This window comes from Battus philenor, unplaced genomic scaffold, assembly GCF_028537555.1.
Source record: "Battus philenor isolate CCGP_79_NKW_IND1 unplaced genomic scaffold, ilBatPhil1.0.hap1 SCAF_24, whole genome shotgun sequence".
NCBI classification, from domain to species: Eukaryota; Metazoa; Arthropoda; class Insecta; order Lepidoptera; family Papilionidae; genus Battus; species Battus philenor.
In genome coordinates, this window is record NW_027181687.1 from 8619892 (window position 1) to 8640190 (window position 20299).

At 32.8% G+C, this 20299-nt stretch overlaps 1 protein-coding gene across 1 annotated transcript in view; it reads left to right on the top strand.

Moving 5' to 3' along the window:
* Positions 1–19893, top strand: part of LOC137924556 (multiple C2 and transmembrane domain-containing protein-like) — a 53912-nt gene extending 34019 nt beyond the window's left edge. Inside the window, exons 6-18 of the mRNA XM_068767946.1 lie at positions 9904–10055; positions 10900–11058; positions 12047–12233; positions 13076–13272; positions 13719–13932; positions 14368–14513; positions 15831–15976; positions 16564–16620; positions 16738–16814; positions 16878–16984; positions 17709–17818; positions 18502–18599; positions 19443–19893. Coding sequence (XP_068624047.1) covers positions 9904–10055; positions 10900–11058; positions 12047–12233; positions 13076–13272; positions 13719–13932; positions 14368–14513; positions 15831–15976; positions 16564–16620; positions 16738–16814; positions 16878–16984; positions 17709–17818; positions 18502–18599; positions 19443–19520 — 1728 coding nt within the window. The 3' untranslated portion in view covers positions 19521–19893. The remainder of the gene's footprint in view (positions 1–9903; positions 10056–10899; positions 11059–12046; positions 12234–13075; positions 13273–13718; positions 13933–14367; positions 14514–15830; positions 15977–16563; positions 16621–16737; positions 16815–16877; positions 16985–17708; positions 17819–18501; positions 18600–19442) is intronic.
* The last annotated feature ends 406 nt before the right edge of the window (positions 19894–20299 follow it).

Below are 20299 nucleotides of genomic sequence, written 5' to 3' on the forward strand. Positions count from 1 at the left end.
CATTTATTTCCAGTTATTAATTTTACATCATTCCGGCAATTTAGTTTACAAAGTTCAATGGTTAATAAACCTCTCCTAAACCATCGAGCAGTGTTAGCCAAGCGGTGAGAACTGATTGCGATCGTAGGTCGCAGATTCGATGCCCGGGATACAGTCCTCTATATTATTTACATTTTGTGAATTAACTATATAGGATTACCACTGCTCACAAACAAGTTTCCAGAGGATAGACTGCAACGTGCCCTGCGTACCATAATACCATATACTGCGATCGTCAACGCACCTGCTAACCATGGCAATTATGGTATATTCCTTATGGATTCAGGCGTTATTTTGCGGAAGTCCATCCTAAGTAAGAAAAGAACCAATATATAGCTACTTCCTCCAATGGTTTTTGATTAGTGCGAACTCTTATTGACTTTGTGTTTGGCACTAAGCGGTGTAACATTACTCCTGAGGATGCCCCGTGGAGGGGTGTAACACGTGTAGAGTGATTTAACGGTGGTAGTTGTGTAATTCGCATTGTTTGCCGCATGCGCATTTATCAGTGGGCTGGCGAACGATGCTTTTTATTGCACGACTACTGCTGCATTGACAGAAGTAGCTATATATTGGTACTTTTCTTACTATGGTATATTCTCCCATATATAACTTTGAGGGAGGCCTATACCTTGCAATGGGCGTTGTTTCACATGACTGGTTTTTAGAACGTCCTTAACATTGATTTTGATTTGCGATTGATAACGATTAGGAGACAATTAATGGAAAAACTAAGTTCCTTAGAAAAGTTTTTCTTGATCTACGATTTGTCAAACTTTTTTTAGCTAATCAGTGATTTTGACTAATTAATTGAGCGTTCCAATCCATTACGGGTACTTTTAAAAAAATAAACCAATAAATTTTACGTTATTCGTTTCTTTTAAAATACTATTGTTTAGTATCCGGAAGGCTAATCTATTTTTAATTGTTGTTTAACAGGACTTGGGTTGTTTGTTGAACACAACTTTGTACGATGGACTAAAATTTAGTTTCTTAAAAAGTTTTTCTTGATCAACAACTTCAGTTTATTAGCAAATTTATCTGATTAATTTTGTTTTAATTGTCGTAACATTTTTTTTTCAAAACTTTAATCTGTTTTTATTAGAATAATAAACTTATTTCCATTATTACGTTCCAAAATTATTTAATTATTTTTTAAGAATCCTTCATTACTCATTCGATTACCGGCTTACTAAGAAAACTTTTTAATATGCATAAATAGTTGTTACTACATATGCAAACATATATAACAGAATGGATATTAGCAGCAATATCAAAAATACATTTTATTCCAAAACACAACTATGATAGGTAATTTTATCTTACACTTTTATTAACTAAACCTTATACTTCTATAAAATTGTTACATAGATAATAACAAAAAAAAAACGAATTGTTTCTTTTTTGTTATTATCTATGGTGTACAAAATAGTATAAATAAATAAAAAAGTCGAAGAAATCTAATTGCTATTATATTATTAATTACAAGAGTTTTCATAAACAATTATAGTCGTGTATTTATATAATTATTTTCCCAACATAATAATGGAACGACCTGTATATTATCAGTCAACAATGACTAGATAACTACGTAAAAAGCGTTATAATGCCCGGCAGTGGTCATATATGTATCCTTTGTATCGTCGGGCCTTGATGTGATAATAGAACAATATAAATGTTTTAAAGGACAACTAATACATCCAATATCGATGTGTCATATGCGGTTACGGCCAATGAACTCATCGATTATAACAGTGGTTAAATATACTTATTTTTGGACTCTGTGCAATTTAAAAAATATGTCATTATCATTTCAGTCATAGGATGGACACAGATGTTTTCTATAGATTTCCAATAAAATTATTTGGTAGCTGCTTTCATCCAATTTCTTACGACGTTAGTCTACCTTGGGAATGGACATCCAACGCTGCGCTTGCTGGTTTCATAGTCTCACCTTATCTCCTTATCTCCAATTTAACCGTTGGACATCCACTGTATTTATTATAAGTCTATATGAATAAATAGAGGCTATGAACATATTTACATATGTTTGTATAAATGTATAATATATTTTGTCTATATGTAACCGTTGACAACTCATTATTTATCCTTATACCGTTTCCATACTATGGTTGTCTGAAGGAAATTATATGATAAGCCGGCCCGTTGTGCATTTTTCTATACTATTATACAACTATGTATATATTTTCAAACGTGTTCATTAAACAATTTTAAATTATATATATATATACATATATATATATATGACATATATATATAAAAAATTAATCCAAAAAGGTTTCATTATTTTTATCTACGTGAATTTGTTAAATATAATTACCGAATTTGTTAATTTGTTTTTGAGGCGCTACTTTAATAATACCAAAAAATTTTTAGATAATTTAAAACTCACAAAGCTGTATTGTTTACGTAATACGAATGGTCATATACATGAACTTTCCAATTGCATTGTTATCAAGCTATTGAAAAGTTACTGATTAGATTAATTCAAAATTACCCAAATATTCACATGTTATTTCACTAAGAACGAGGAACGTTATTATAGTTATAGCATATACGATTATTTTCTCTTAAAAAATTATTAATAAACATGTATATAAATATACATACTGGTAGTATTCTGCAAAGATAAAAGCTAATTACGACCGCTACAGCCGGAGGATCAAAAAGAAATTTACTTATAATTATTTATTTTAAGAACAAATTAAGTAATCTAACTATCCACTTCGAGTGTGAAGATGGAGTGTCATCTTTAATATCTATTCCTTACAATGCCTCTGGTCACGTAGCAGCATCAGTAGTTATCTCCTTGCGATGCCATGCCGTGAATGTTGGGATCAGGTTGCATAGCACGTTGATGATACGTATGCAGATTCCTTATACGATACGTATGTAACACCTCCTCCCACTGTCCAGCAATTATTTTAGAACGTTAAGTGAAAATGTTGCGGGGAATTCCTCAACAGCCTTCTGTATATCTGTGATTTACTTGCTGCGTTGATGTTGAACTTCTTACTGTAGTTTCTTCACCATTTGTAACTGAGATTATGTATCTATTATATACATATACATGTACATATATATGTATACATAGTTTATATATATTTATATTATAATGAATATAACGGTGCAAAAGGACATCGTAGTACGATATGTCTGACGGTACGCGAGTAACAAGCGTAAGAAGGTTGGACCAATAGTCGCTACAATAATCGCTATTTCTTATTTTACGCATATAAATTAATCCTTGTTTCCTTAGGCCGTGTTATAAATTGAATAAAACTTTTCCGATTCCATTCATCTTTATTATATTTTTCCTAAAACTTTGCAAAAGGTTTTTATGGTAAAATAGTTTCATTACTTATCCTTGATAAGTCTATAAATAAGTCGAAAGAACAGTCTTGACGTGTTTGTGGGATTAATCTCGGAATGTGTTTTTAACATGGCCAACTAATTATGATATAAAGTATTGAAAAATAATTGTTAGTTTTTTATGTGATCCGTTGACGAACGAATGTAACCAACATAGCCCAGCGTATTGGCAATTTGAGTGGCAGTTCGCAGGCCACATTGCGCGCAGAACAGATGACCGCTGAAGCCTGGAGGTTCTCGAGTGAAGACCATGCAAATCCAACGTAGGACACCTACCTACAAGCTGCATAGATATCATTCCAAAAACACTAAGACCTATGTCCAGCTTTGGACGTATTCCGGTTAAAATGATATTGAAACTTTTATTTTGTACTATTATTAATGGCGTCAGCTTCTTTTATTTACCTTAACGTAACAATCCATTGTTGCAGAATAATTAAGTTTTATGAATTACTCAGTGGTTTATTGCCAAATTAAATCGCATTTTAGGACTCAATGTATTGTTTATTACTGACTACCATGCACGCGTTACTACGCCGCCAACTGTAATAACTTGAAGGAAAGACATTAAAAAAAAATTCATCACATTTTAAATCATTTTATTGGTTAAAAAAACAACCAAATTAGAAACATTCGTGGACTTACAACAAAACTTTGCTAAAGATCATCACATGATCGAATAGATAGTTTACGATTCTATAAAGGACATACAGACAAACATTCATTTTTATATATATAGATATGAGAAAATTTATGATTGTGATTTGAACTAGTTATTTTTCACATAACATTTGTTTCATTTCGATGCTAATGCTGTATTAATTCAAATAAACAGAATCGTTTCTTACGTTCGTGAAAAAGAACACATTGCTCCAGAGGCCAGTCGTTATTCTAAAAATAAATCTGTGTACCAAAATATTGTAAACAGGTTAACCTTCATTGTAATGGTATATAACATTTTTATATATCATCATCAATATTTAAACCGCAGGACTATAACTGCTAGACATATGCCTTCTCTATAGATTTCAAATAGGACCGAATGATAACAGCCTGCATTCACAACCACCTTCGCATCTTAACGAAGTCATCTTACCACCTCTATACTAATGTCGATTTAGTCCCTAGACGCCCACTGCAAGTCATAGGCCTTCCCCTAAGATATCTATGGGGGGGGGGGGGTATACAGTAATCTCCACACTTAGCAGGCGAGTACACAATAGCAGTGTGGTATTATGGTTTATGGTACGCAGAATATGCTGTTACCCATTATTTGGAAATAAATCATCATCATCACGTCGTTGAAAATAAAATATCGAGACGTTTCCGCTATTTAAAAGGTCGAATCCAAGTTTTTTATTTGTTTATTTATTTACATTAACTTTCATTATAGTGATTAAATATACACACCGAGTTTTTCTATATTTTTCACAAAAGTCATTGTCATTAATACATTTGCCTTGATCCCTTTAAGCAATGGTGATAGGTTCAACTTGCCTGTACATGTATGTACTGTTAATGCCACCGATCAGTAAACTTTGAAAAGTTTACAATGTTCTAGTTTGACCAACATTCTATATATATCTAAGAAATATAATAATAGGTAATATCTATACTTCTACTGTTTCCATACTATGGTTATCTGTAAGAGATTGCCTTGTGTAATAAGACCGCCCTTTGTACATTATTGTTTACTATAAAGTTTATTATTATAAAACTATTTAAATCTATCTTAGCGTGTACAACAAAGAATATTAAATAAAAATAAAGTAATACTTTAAGTCCCAAAGTTTACAACTCGATCATGACAATGCCCGTGACTATATGGAGGAAAGAAAAGAATAAAATTTAATGGAAATAAGGTCTGTACGTGTTAACTGACCTGAATTTTGTATCGCCGGTCTAAACCTTCATAACCACTAATAAAACATTACGCAGTCTCTTACCATTTTTCCCTATGTCTGTTGATAACATCGAAAGATACCGTTGTTTTTACGGTTCGTTCTGTTACGGACTTTATAACAGAACTTTTTCATTCTCCTAGAAACGTAGCGAAAGAAATTTTTTAGATATTTAAACAAGTCTTCTGTATCTATACAATAACGTAGGTAATATTCCCGAAAATGTTTTTTTACACGTACGCTTAAAACGATTTGTTTACGTTTCACTGTAATAGCGTATACAAGTATTTCAAAGAAAATGAAAATGGGTCATATAACCGCAAGGAAACAGATGAAATAAACAGTAACTGAGTGCAGACGTGTTTTTATATTCATTTATTATTGAAAATGTTTTTTACTTTGTATCTTAATATATCTCTCAATAATATAATGGATTGCTACCTCTGTACTGAATCTTCACGATATCTTTGGAGCCATAAGGCTTAGAGACATGAAATTTAGGAGGAATATTCCCTTCGTCGAGTAGTGATAAGACAGCTAAAAACGGATTTAACGACATTCTGTGGGCAAGCTAGGAAGGGGTCATTAAATATCCATATTTTCAAAATATAGTTAAATATCATCAAGTTATAACATTTTTTCAAAAAACAAAATCTAGTTTTGTTAGCAAAAATTGCATAATAATAAAGTGTCTTAATTAAAAACAAGTTGACGTTACTACAAGTGAAACAAATATGTCAGAATTAGAAAACAAAATGGAGCGACTTAAAAATCGACTTATCAAAATTCATGGCAAGATCCAAGATACCGTTGAAGATTTTCAAGATCAAGTCCAAAGTAAAATAGAGAAATCTAAACTGGCAAACTTCGTCTCACATCTATCTGAAGAAAAAGATTCAATTGAAAGTAATTCTATGGATTTTGATAAAATATCAATAGAATCTAATGAAAATAAAGTAAATAAGAAAAATATATCGAACAATATACCATCTGTCGTTATTAATGAACCTGAAAGTGAAGGCAACGAAACTTACGGAGATCTGTGCAGAAATTTCATAAGAATTGAAAGCAACAGTGTAATCTACAGAAGTTTATCGGATTCAGATCTAACTTTTGAGAACGACACCAACTATGACAGCTCCAGTGACTCCTGTCTTTCTTGCTTATCGTCCAACGATGAAAGGTATTGAATAACAGTAAAGTCTTATTTTTTCCCTTACAAATAAAAAATCTCTTTAATAGGTCCACGTTCTATCTTGGTATAAGAAATCAAATTAAAACTATTGGCATCTCTGTTTCGCTCATTAGAAGTAACATCTATTTTTTTACAATGGCAAGTGTTGATGTGGTGTTATGCAAGAGATTGTCTATAAAGTCCCTTTTAAGCATATCACTTTTGAACTTGCACTATCAGATGAAAAGTCCTTCCTCCACTCGAAAAATGTGCTTTATGAAATAAAATTTAGAAAATTTCCGCAAGGTTTATAACATTTTTTACTAAGAATTTCTTTGCCCAAATTAATAATTAATCTAGCAAGGGCGCTTGTTTACTTTCTTGGTTTTTCAATTATTATATGGTTTTCGGTAATGAATTTTAAACATTACTATTAAATTCATTTTATTTCTTTCACCGCCATATTGTGTTACTAATATTACTTAATACAGTTAGTTTGATGGATCAATAGTAAGGTCTACGTTGCTAAAAAAGAAAGTTTTTACTAACATCACATTTCTAGACTTATCATTTCAATTAAAATAACAGAAACTACGAGATAAGACCAAGAGCTGGAAGTCTTCCGCCGGGTCAGAAGCTCGACGTGCCCACAGCAATAAACAGCTGCAGTGACCTCATAGAGAAGATAGGGAATCGATTTCCAAGACTCAAGAGTAAGGGTGAAAGGATACATAGGGTATTATGATTTAAAAGCCTTTGCAATTTCGGTGGTGGCTTTTGCATGAAATTGTTAGCAAAACGGTATTTGTAAATATCAATGCTCTATTCTTGTCTGTTAATATTTTTTGTTTCATACAATGTGTAACTAACAAAGGTGTGTACGTTTCTTGGTGTTTGTGATTCATACTTACAGGTATTAATAACATTTTATTCTCATCCAATACACAAAAATGGTAATTTTTTTTCTCTCTCAGACCTAAACCTAAACCTTTAAAAAAATTACAAATCTAAAACAAGATTATTCCGTCAATGAAATAAAAAAACAGATATTTTCTCTAATGTCATCATTTATGAATATTATATTGAAACGTTTTATTACTGTGATGCATTTTTGCAAGCTATATATTTTTTTTAAAACAATGCAATCGCTTTGTTGAGCAAACTAATGGATATTTACATTGAAAGGTATTTCTTCTTCCTTAGGTTGAAAGCAATTGCGTAAAGAGCAATAATAAAAATAATGTTAAACAAAAGGAGGGGAATAACATTCACTTAAGAAAATAATAAAAAAAATTGTGCTTTGACGAATACACATATTTTTTTAACAAAGCGTGATTTTTTTTTTAATTAAATCGTTAAGGTGTCCTCCGGAACTCCGGGAACACTTCCAAATGACACAGGTTTTAAAAAATACGCCTAGAAGTTAAAACCTATAAGCTATCGGACCCCCGCCATTTTTACTCGAAGGTTTTGCTTTAATTCAGCACATCTTTTCGAAGAGTTACAGACATCTCTGGTCTGGAGATATCTCCATAAAAAATCTCAAGGCAACAACCCTGGAGTTCGTAGTGACAACATAGTGTCAGTGTCAACTTTTTCAATATTACGTTTCTCAGGAACATTTTTTGTATCTTTTTGCTGGCCTTAAATATGTGACAAGGATGAGAACGTCCTGCATGAGGAACCTAGTCATAAAATTGTATTCTTTGAGCTCTTGAATATCCAAAAAAAATTGACGTTATAATAGCACTATTGTAATAAAACTGTTTACTACCGAAATGACTTTTATAACGTCACTTTGTTTATTCTCTTTAATTACAAAGAAATTACGATCGCTAGCCGAAAAAAAAACAATTTACTTATAATTATTTATTGTAAAAATATATTACAAACTAAACTTATACCACTTCGAAGCATGGGTGTAGTGTCTTTCTTGATAACTATTCCTTATAACAATATTTCTGGTCACGTAGTGCTCTATCAGCGGTAATCGCCTTGAGTTCCCGAGTCTTCAGTATTTTGGATCGGGTTACATGGCTTGTTGATACTACGCAAGCAGATTTCCTATACAAATCGTATGTTACAAAGATGTAAACAAAACAGCATTGAAATTTAAGGTTATTAGCCCTGCTTTTCTGTGACCAGTCTTACATTGCGGGTTGTTTGATTATTTTAAGTCAGTGAAATCGTTAGAGTTTACAATACTGAATTCCTGAGACAACCATATTAGTAACTTTATGTACCATTTGTTTGTTCAACACAAAAATAAAAGCGATGATTGTCGTTCAACATACAACGGTTAGTCATAAAACGCACCAGTTGATTGATGTCCAATTTTTTATAGAAATATTTAGAAAATCTGTGAATCGCAAATAGATTTTTTTTTACCGAGTCTGATAAAAACCTTCCGTACTTTAATAAATTTATATTGACATCGCATATTAATATAACATTAAACTATTGGACATAGATTTATTGCGTAACTCTTTCTTTTTTGTTATTTAACTTCAAAATATTGTATTGTATTGTTTTAGGTAGATGTTTATGCTGTTAGTAAGGCTAACAGCACAAACATCTTTTACAGGCTTTTATAGCTTCGAGTTCACGGAGCGGAAGGGTACGTGACTAAAAAACTAACTTTGAAATAATCAGCGATTCCCTTTTACATGCAACTGTCCGTATGAAATAATAGCGCGAGGCAACCGTCAACTAACGCCATCTACCCGCGCTGTCCGAACTGCGATTTTTCTGTTCTAAGTTTCTAAGAATATAGTTTATAGCAACAAAGCCTAAAAAAATTCTTCTTACATTATATTTTAACAAGTTTAAAAAGCTAATAAACAATCTATAGCATCATCTCTACGGGATCTTTTAATACAAACAAAGAAACTTTTTTTTTAGTCGCTCACCACAATTAACCCTTAAGTTTATAGTTTATGTTTTAAAGAATTCGGAACGTAACTACTGTTATTTAATGTACTTATTTAAATGGGGGCTTATATATAGGGTGTAAAAAATCAGAAACATTTATTAAACAAAATATTAAAAACTAGATTTATATAAAAAAATTATGTCGTCTGAATGCTGACCATCACGTTGGGCACACTCTTGGTATCTGACCCTAGCACGTCGTGCCACTCACTGAGATAGCAATAACCTCGCGAACGAGATTTCCTTTGGGCGCTGAGATGGTCTCTGGGTCTGTAGACTTCAGATACCCTGTATAAAAATATTTGTTTAATAAGTTAATACTGTATTTTAACACATAACGCCATTAACTAAATAATGTGTATACTAACATTGTATACTATCCTTAGAATAGAAATATAATAAATGTTACTAAAATATAAATAATATTTATAAAAAACAATTTAATACCAAATTCATTAATTTCAGTACCTTTTGAAAAATACGAGGCTAAGTGACGTGAATAAGCGGCTCAAAGCACAAATCTGGAGCTCCGTGGTTACAATCGTTCTCGTGGAGGCGAAGAACCTTCCGGCGATGGATGTGGAAACCAGGTCCAGTGATCCTTATTGTAAATTTAGGTAAGAACACAATTTGCGAATGAATACTATTTCTTTATATTTACACTTACAATCAATCTATACATCATCGTCGTTACAGCCATAGCACTTCCATTGCTAGACATAGCCTCCCTATAGATTTCCAATAGGTTATAGGTCAAATACTTCGTAGAAGATTGTTATTAAATAAATAGTATTGCGCAATTGAAAAATTTCAATATTTTTTAAAAATTTTGTACAATTGACTGTTCACTACGAACTTCGTGCGATTGACAGTTCACTATGAACATCGTCCGTTTGACAGTACTCGTGCTGGAAATATGAATGCTCTGAAACATGTTACATTTTTTCTATTGACATTCGAAATGTCTTTAACTTCTGGCAGTACAATCTTCTGAGACAGCCAGTTAACAATAGTTATTATTATTATCATAAAGAGTTTTCATCAAAGATTGCGCTACTCCCTATCACCGAAGCTTTAATATCAAAATGTTACAAAACATTTTTCATCAACAAAAAGTCATTGATTAAAAAAACACGCAAATAACGCCTGAAACATGTGCCTTTTCTTTTTAAATCTTAGATCCTTGCAGGAATCCCTCACTACTGAGGATTGTGTCTTTTTTTTAAGTTTTTTTGCGCATTATGTTTACGCCAACTATACAGGTCTACGGCGGTGTGTATTGTATCGAGCGTGGTCTGTATCTAATCGTACAAGTGCCCGATTATATGGCCTTAAATTGCCGTCCATCTATCTACCTTTTCATTGTGATCGCTTTCTCCATATACGTGACCTAAATGCTCAAAAACTCGCTCTGTGCTTATAGTGGATAGGCCAATTTACAAGCATGTATTCTACTTTTAGATTAGGTAACGAAAAATATAAAAGTAAAGTTGTATGGAAGTCTCTGCATCCATCGTGGCTGGAACAATTCGACCTACACCTTTACGACGATCAGGAGCAAGTGTTGGAGGTAACCGTGTGGGACAAGGACAAACAGACGAAAGACGACTTTTTAGGGAGGTAGGTATGTTTCATTTCATTGTAACGGTAGTTCAATAGCTATAAAATTAGTTTAGTTCATCATTATTATTATGTCAGCCTTAAAACGTTCACTACTGTGCATAGGCTGGTCTCCCCTTAGATTTGTAACAGGATCGATTGAAAACGACCTGCATTCATCTTTCGGCGATTTTAAGAAAGTCGTCTATCTATTTTATGGGATAATTAAATTACTACACTATATAACGAGTGGACGTCCTTCCCCGCACTTGACAGTGCGTGATCTACCCACGAGAACCTTAAAACCCAAATAACAAAACTTATAAATACCCGGCCAATTTCAATAATTACGTTTTAACAAAACCTACAAAATATGTATCTACCCTACAATAATGATTTTACTACAAACACACGATTTCACATTACAATCTTGCCGACATTATTCGCATGTAAAAACAAAATGAGCTTTTGACTTGTCAAAACACCCGCTCAAATAATAACATGATCCTATGGCCAATTTCATTAACAGGCCCTGTAATAAATGACAATTACGTCAACGTCCTTATCATGAAGTAGTTGTTCCGTGTTAAGGTAACTGCATTTCAACCGTTATCATGGTTTAAATCTATTAATATATTCAAATTTGAATCATCTAAAAATTTGCTAAGCGCAAAACACTTGGCAACTTTGATATTTTTTTCTAATTTTAATTAAAGCCTATTTTAATTAAGTATTAAGTAGAAAAAGTTGCGTGTTATACCTTACATAGCAGTTTAAACAGAAACATTTATCTGTTAATTTAATTTATTCATATTATTGTCCTCTTAAGATTTCTTACAGTGATCACTTATGTACATCATGAATATAAAATCAGATTGAGTTTTCCTATAATCACAACCTTCAATCTTAAAGCTACGAGGGTTCCCAACGCATCTTGATTCAATAGCTCACAACAAAATATATATAAATCAATATTATTTTATATGTGTATAAGAAAATAAATTTTCAGATGCACTATAGATTTGTCAAAATTAGAAAGGGAAAAAACGCACAGCATATGGCAAGATCTCGACGAAGGCAATGGACAAATATTTCTGTTACTAACAATCAGCGGTACTACACAGTCGGAAACCATTACTGATCTCACAAGTTACAAAGAGAATCCACGGGACCTTGAAATCATAGAAAGGAGATATGTAAGTATATTCAGTGAATTATTTGTCTGGAGTAGCAGTGGACGGGGTTCATTGCTATTGCAACCGATTGCCTTGGGGTCGAAAAATTCTCGAGTGGCGACCACAAGTGGCATGGGTAGGTCCCCCACTAAGTGTATCGAGGACATGGTGAAGGTCATAAGGAATCGCTGGATGCAGGCTGCGCAGAACCAGCCATTAAGGTGATCTTTGGGGGAGTCCAATGCCTTGCAATTTAAATTCAAAACATCTTTATTCAAGTAGGCATGAGCTTTTCAATTGTCGGCCATTTTACTATTGCAAAGCAGCAAGCTATCAACGGCCTGGAATGCTGACTTATTGAGAAAAGCCGGCTCAACCGTTGCTCTGTTAAATGAAATTCAACAATATTTTTCATGAGTAAAAAAGAAGAAGGACATAGTATATTCGTTTTAAAGAACTGCAGAAAAAACTTAGATAGTATCGTCGTAGAACTATGTATTGTCACACTGTAACCTGAGCATGACTTTGTATTATAGAAAATAGGCATTAATAGTACTTACGTAAAAGGGAAAACGTTATTTATTATTAATCATCAAAATACTGATATTTTACATTTTGGCGATAGACAAGATCGCAGCTACATTCGTCAGATAAAAATAAATTCTAAATGATATTTTTATGTCGTCTTATAATTAATTCTTTATTTTTTGTACATCAATGCACCTATTATTAATATTTGATTAAAAAAAATACTATACAATGTTATTGCAATAAAAACAAACCTGTCATATTCTAATTTCCTTATTGTCGATGTTCCAACGGTCTAAGAACTGCGGATAACTTAGCTGTAATGTATTTTGTAGGCATGGTACCGGCTGAACGAACACTCGAGCGGTGTTGGTTGGCTTTGTGTTAAGGTATATGGTGCTAAGGGTCTCGCTGCAGCGGATCTGGGCGGAAAGTCAGACCCCTTCTGTGTGCTGGAGCTGGGTAACGCGAGGCTCCAGACTCACACCGAGTACAAGACTCTAACCCCTAACTGGATGAAGATATTCACTTTGTAAGTGCAGACCTTTATATAAAAACTCAAATACGCCGGTATGTTGGTGATTTTTACATATAAAATTTCTCTCCTCCGTTCCGTTCCGTTTCGTTCAATGTTATATCTCAACTATTGGAAGTATAGTAGTATAGTGAAAAATGTTTAAAATTTTTAGAAGGATTAAATATTCCTACCTGCCCTTTTTTGAAGTGAAGTTTGAAAATGTATTGAAGTTTTTCGTAAGATTTACTCATTTTGACTGAAATTAAAAAAAAAACAAATTCAAAAACATAACTTTACAATCTTGAATTTGAGATTTAATACAAATTCATACATACAATTTTCGACAATGTACCAGTATTATATTTTCTTTACGAAACTAAGAGAGAATTGATTATATATAAAGTTGCCAAAACATAATTACATTTTTCATATCGCGGCTGAAAGATGTTTATAATTTTCAGTACAGTAAAAGATATCTCATCAATATTAGAAATAACAGTATATGATGAGGATCATGATCATAAAGTGGAGTTCCTGGGGAAACTGGCGATGCCGTTGTTGAACATTAGAAATGGGGAGAAGAGGTGGTTCGCACTGAAGGACAAGAAGATGCGGGCGAGGGCAAAGGGGAATTACCCGCAGATATTGCTGGAGATGACGGTGATATGGAACCCGGTAAGTGAATTTCATTTAATCAGGTTCCATAGAACAATTTTGATTTAAATATTCTAAATTCATATTTAAGGTCACGTGTTTCATGCGATGACCTTTGCTGGTCAAAACATCTAAAGCTTATCAAAAATGCTTTGGTTTTGCAACTGATAAGCTTACCAACAGAGGCGGTACCGCCCACTAGATTATTTTATGTGTAAAGACTAGAACTTGTCTATTGAATGATTATATGTTGAGAGAAATATTTTCGACATAATGAATTAAAAAAAACTTTACTTACAATCTTACGAAAGTTTTACACGTCCGAAAAAACAAAATGTCCAAAAACTTTTTCAACTAAACTATTTAAAATCAGAAACTATGCAATATAAATATTTAATGTTATCTTGTAAAATAAGTATTTAAATAAATTTTAACCATTAACCTTTCACGTTCAAGCTCAAAGCGGCCATCAGGGTTATAAATCCTAAAGAACCAAAATACATGCACCAAGAATCAAAGTTCAAGAGGCAGCTGTTCATTCGCAACGTGATGAGATTAAAGGCAATAATTATGTGGTTCATTGAAGTCGGGAAAATTTTACAGTGAGTGTTTTACTTTAAAATTTATTTACCTGCAATTTATTTTTTCTAATATTATTTTTTGTTTCACAAATTGAATCTAATAGATTCACAGTGAAGGTAGTTACTACAGATTTAAATGAGATAACGAAAGAGCAGTGTTTCCGAGTTTTTAAAGGCAACTTGTGTAGGTAAAGGTTATGTTAGAAGGTAACCGAATATGGTTTTCTTTGACCCTGATAAGTTTTTTTTTTGATCGTGTGACAACTACTCCAATATCTCACACAAAGGAGATAGCCTGGAACAAGGAATGAATTATATAATCGAGCCAGTCGGGGCTGACGGCGCGACTCTATTGCATCTGGTAGCATTCACTGCAGCTGGTAGACTGATAAAATAAAATACGAACTACAATAGAGACTCGTCCTTCAGATTGCTTTATTGTTTCTTTGCCTCAACATCCCGCGAGGAACCGTCTATAAATTACCTGCCAGCAGTATTTAAAGTCGAGTTTCAAGGGTGGGAATTTTTTCATCTGATATCTCGTCAGCGATACATAGAGACAACAAAACGATAGTCGTCATGTTATGGGGTGTCGAAGTGATTTTGAGTTTGTAGCGTGAACGCTTCAGGTGTTCGCGGAGCTACATGGCGATCGCCCACTTACAAAATTGTGAGCGAATAGTCAGTTTACTACCGGGGCAATTACTTTAGACCCGTAAATACACACATCTTTTAAGTACAAATGGCATTTTAATTGTAGCCCTGCCTTGACACGTACAAATAATATATATACATATATAGGTCAACCAATTTCTATATTCTGATAAGTCTTGATCCAACAGTTACATCTATGCTATAAACTAGATCTTCCATTCACTTTAACACAGTAATATGTGTATCAGATAGATGGTGTAAGCATTATTTTAAAAACACAAGTTAACCGATATCACGTATAATTATTGTAACTACAAGCTTTGACACGGTTTCGGGAAATCTTATATTTGACTAATAGCGTAACAACATCTTGAAAGTTCTGTACGCATCAGTGGTTCAAGCTACAACTCTCACTTTTTTGTTCTGTTGGTACGTCATTGTTTATACCCACCAACAAGATTTAGAAACATTGGTTCACTCTCAATAATAACTTTCACAATCAGGAGTTTACAATAATATTTTAAATAGATGTGTGTCCTATAAGCCACCACTATTGCTAACTGTTGGAATACTTTAAATTAATTCATGAATATAAATTCTAGAATATAATTTATATCTATTTTAATTACAATGTTGTTAAATAAATGTTATGGAAAACTTATTTATTCAAGTTTTCTATTTCAGAGACTGCTTCGAATGGGAATCCAGACTGCGATCGTTTATAGGTCTGCTAGCATGGCTAGCCTTCTGCTATTACTATCAAATGTGGATGTTGCCATTTTTACTTCTTGTCTTTTTCTCGAGGAATTGGTTGATTTATAGACTCACAGGTAATTATTTATTTTTGTCTATTTAGAAAACATTTGTTTAGTAAATATGCAAATACAATGTCTGTATATTTGGTAAGAGCAAAACTGATATGATCATTTTTATACCCTTGAAAACTTTCGATTCGTGTCTCATCGGCAAGGTCATAGTCGTTCAGCGAGATATGAAAACGGATATACGCTCGAGATTAGTCTATAAGATATAATCGCAAATGAGCTAGATTTCTATACGAGGGATAGTAATCGATATAGCACAGCAGATTAAAAAGTTGAAGTTGTTATGACAGGCCACAGCGCTCAGAACGGATGGCCGTTTATGTTTTAGAGTAAAGACCACAAACTGGCAAGTCCAGCGTTGGACGTCCACCTATAAAATAGACGGACAGACGTTCTTATTAGGGTCGTTGAAAGACACTAGATGCAAACCGCTTCCAACCGGACCTTTTGGAAATCTATGGGAAAGGCTCAAACACAAGACACAGTACGTTCCACTGTTGATTCAACTTGTTCTGAGTGGAGCGCAAATATTTTATTATTTTTACTATTTTCTTTGTTTATTATTATAAACACGGGTATTTTTTATTTTATAGTTCGATTAAAGAATTTCCGAAGCAATCCGAGGGAGTTTGCAAAAATAATTTTCGACAGTAAGTCAGTTTTGAGGATTTTGTGTTGTGGCAACATTAACGGCATGATGGGTGTATATTAACAGATTTCCTGGGGTTCTGTCTTCATTAAGTATATTTCAAGTATTGATATTTCAGGAGGTAACCCATTATTAACGCCGGTTGACGACGACGATCTACAGGCCGAAGAAGATGATGAAGAAGAAGTAGATAAGGTTTGTATATTTCGCTACATGATGATAAATTTATTTCGAAATATAATTATATTTATTTTATAGGAAGAGAAGAAGTCATTGAAAGAGAGGTTGCAGGCGATACAAGAAGTCACACAGACGGTGCAGAATGCGATAGGCTACGTTGCTTCTGTGGGTGAGGCTGTTAAAAAGTAAGTAGTACTAGGCAGGACACATAGCGTTTAAATAGCCGCCGCACCTTCAAGATTCTAAACAACCACGTGTATATATATATATATATGATATACATGTGGGTGTATATATAAGATTTATACAAAACTTAGTTCGTATCAGTACTATAAAAAGATAACTGTCTATCTAGATTTTAATGCGATGGCCAAAGTTATCCATAAATAATAATAAAAACTACACTGAACAGCATCTGTCTATCTTAATATCTGTACTCACTGTACTTTGGTAACCAAATATAAAAGGACAGTTAAGAATACAGAATCTCAATAATTATATAATAAGTTAATAATGCGTTTATACGCAGCTATTTTTTAAGTGCACATGTTTTCATTAATGGCTATTTCATTTATACATCGTCTTCTCGATAGACTAAAGAACACGCCAAATAGAATAAATAATCATGGATTAAAATATACACCTAAAATTGTAGTATAATCAGGAATAATCGCTTAAAAACAACAAAACGTGTTTGCACCATACAAACGATAGATGTAAACGTATCTTTAACTTTTTGTCACTGACTAATGAGATTTATTGTACATTTTATTCGTCCATCGAATAAAGTATACGTATATTTTAACATTTTTTGATGAATAATAGTTATATGTTCAGTAATTAGACCAGAAATCCTTTTGTAAGTGAAAGCAAAACTCGACAATAAACCCGTGCATTATTTTGTTTCAGCCTAATGAACTTCACGGTGCCATATCTAAGCTATCTAGCGATCTTGATGTTGTTCGGGGCCATGATAGTCCTGTACATGATACCGTTGCGTTATCTCCTAATGGCATGGGGTGAGTTTGTTTGTTTTTTACTACAATTATAGAAGACAATCTATCGATAACATAAAAGTTAGTACTCGAATAGATTTTGCTGGATTTATTAGAATGTTTTTATTTGCTGATTCATAAAAACAAAGCTTATAAAATTTTAGAATTGTTTTTTAAGACCCTACCTGCTACCCTAAAAATAATGGGCGACTCAAAGAAAAGTTTATTTTACTTTGATATTCTTTTTTAACTGAATATACCTCAGGATATTTATATTGCCCGTAGCCAAGCTTAATGATATTCAGTTAAAAAAATGTATAGCATAATAATGTATGGTACACCCTGTCCAACAATCAAAGGTTTCTGAAATAATAAACAACGTAATGACAAAAGTGCATGAAAAATCTTTTCAAAATTCGAATTAATAAATAATCAAGTTATTGTTTACTGCCTGTTCTTGCAGACTTTGTACTGCCAGAAGTTATTGGTCTACCATATTCAACAGTAAAAACAAATTAATGTAACGTATTTCAAAATAATTACTTTTCATGATGATTGGTAATAGGTGTAAAAACTAAAGATTTTTGCGCACAAATTAGCTGTATATCCACACCAGCCTTTTAACTATCTATTCCATGTTACCTTCAATACAAGAAATATATCCACATTTTCCGTCGTAGTGTTTCAATTAGTGCGTATGTTATCAGGTATTAACAAATTCACAAGGAAGATACTTCGGCCGCATACGATACCAAACAACGAGGTGTTAGATCTATTGTCCAGGGTTCCTGATGATGAAACACTGGTAAGTCCAAGGTCTCTTCTTACTTATTAGGGAGAAATTGACTTTCATTCAATCATTATCATTTCAGCAGTAGGTCGTTCACTGCAAGGTATAAGCTTCCTCCATAAATTACCAATAGGAAAGGGCTGTTTCCAGGGTCTATCTTCTTACAGGTTACGGTTTTCCCGTGATTTAAAAATATAGTATTTTTTCCAAGTGAAATAATAATCGTTTACAAAATACGTGTCTATACTGCAAAAATGAATTCTCAATTATTACACGATTTTCGCATCGCAGTCTTAGCGACAGTGCTCGCATTTAACAAGGAAATGAGCTTTTGATTTATTACCAAAACGATCGCTCCATTAATAATGGTCCTTTGGCCCATTTCATTGTGGTGAACTTCCTATGTTGTACTTCCCGGTCTAGCTATCTTGACTTTAATGCCATAAATATTTTTTAACTTTTTGCAAACCATAGACTATATTTGATGACTAATTAAAAATACAAGATGTTGGCGAGCGTGTTGACTCTTTAAACTGATTAAATATATAACGGTAACAAATAAATATAACTATATAACAGTAAAACAATATACTCTCAATAGACTGTCAAAACAAACTAACAAGCACAAGTGTCAAACTGACACAATATGTCAATGTAAAAAATATTAAAAACAAAAAAAAAATGTAAAAAGATTTTAAATGACCCAGAGACGTGGTGGAAAATATATATGAAAATTCAGTTACTAGATTAATCATAACCATAAAATTTTGAAATCTAAAAGATGCACGTAGTACACCGGTTTGACAATGATATGCAAAACAAAGTCTACAATACTAAATTTCTGAAATATTTTCACAGCTGGACTGCAGGGAGCTTAAACCGCATCCACAAAATGAGGCTCGGCGAGACGCAAGGAAGAAACATAAGGCCGCGTGATATAGACGACCATAGTCAAGATTTTAGATGAAACGTTGAAAATACGTACAAAATAACATCACTTATTATATGATAGGAATTGTAATTGGTATAACCAGAGGTAGGGATATTAATAGAAATTATTTATTATCATTCTCATGACAAATTCCTTTACAAATAACCTCCAAATGTAATATTCAGTAAATGAAAAGAAAAAATTTATATAAATAATTAAAAAATGTAATAAAGTAGTTTTTTTATTTGATTTTATACGATCATCTTAAGACAAATAGCTGTTTATAAAATTTTATATGCACAATGTGTCAGAACTGGCTTTTATGTCGGTGTTGCAAGGTAAATTCTATCCACAAACCATACTGATTTTTTCCGCCAAAATTCATGCAATGCAATGCATGTAAAATTTACGTAATGCTTTTAATGTTTTCATTTGATACGTTATACTGGATACCATGTAGAAATAATATTATAAAATACCAGTCAGTAGTCGAAGATATAAAACTGACAATATTTTTATAATAATATTTATTTTGGGAAATGGATGCAATATTAATAACATTGTACAATACCCGACGATAAATCTTCCAAATCGACCTTTGGAAAGACATAATTGGCTAATTTCGTAGTACACTATCTCTGTCGCACACAACCTATGTGACCTTGAATAAATAATAAACACCGTATAATCCTTCGTTCATGTATGTGACGTTTTGTCAGTCGCTGTATTTCGTGCCACAGAGATAACGCTCTACGAAGCCGAAATTAGCCGATTGTCTCTTTCC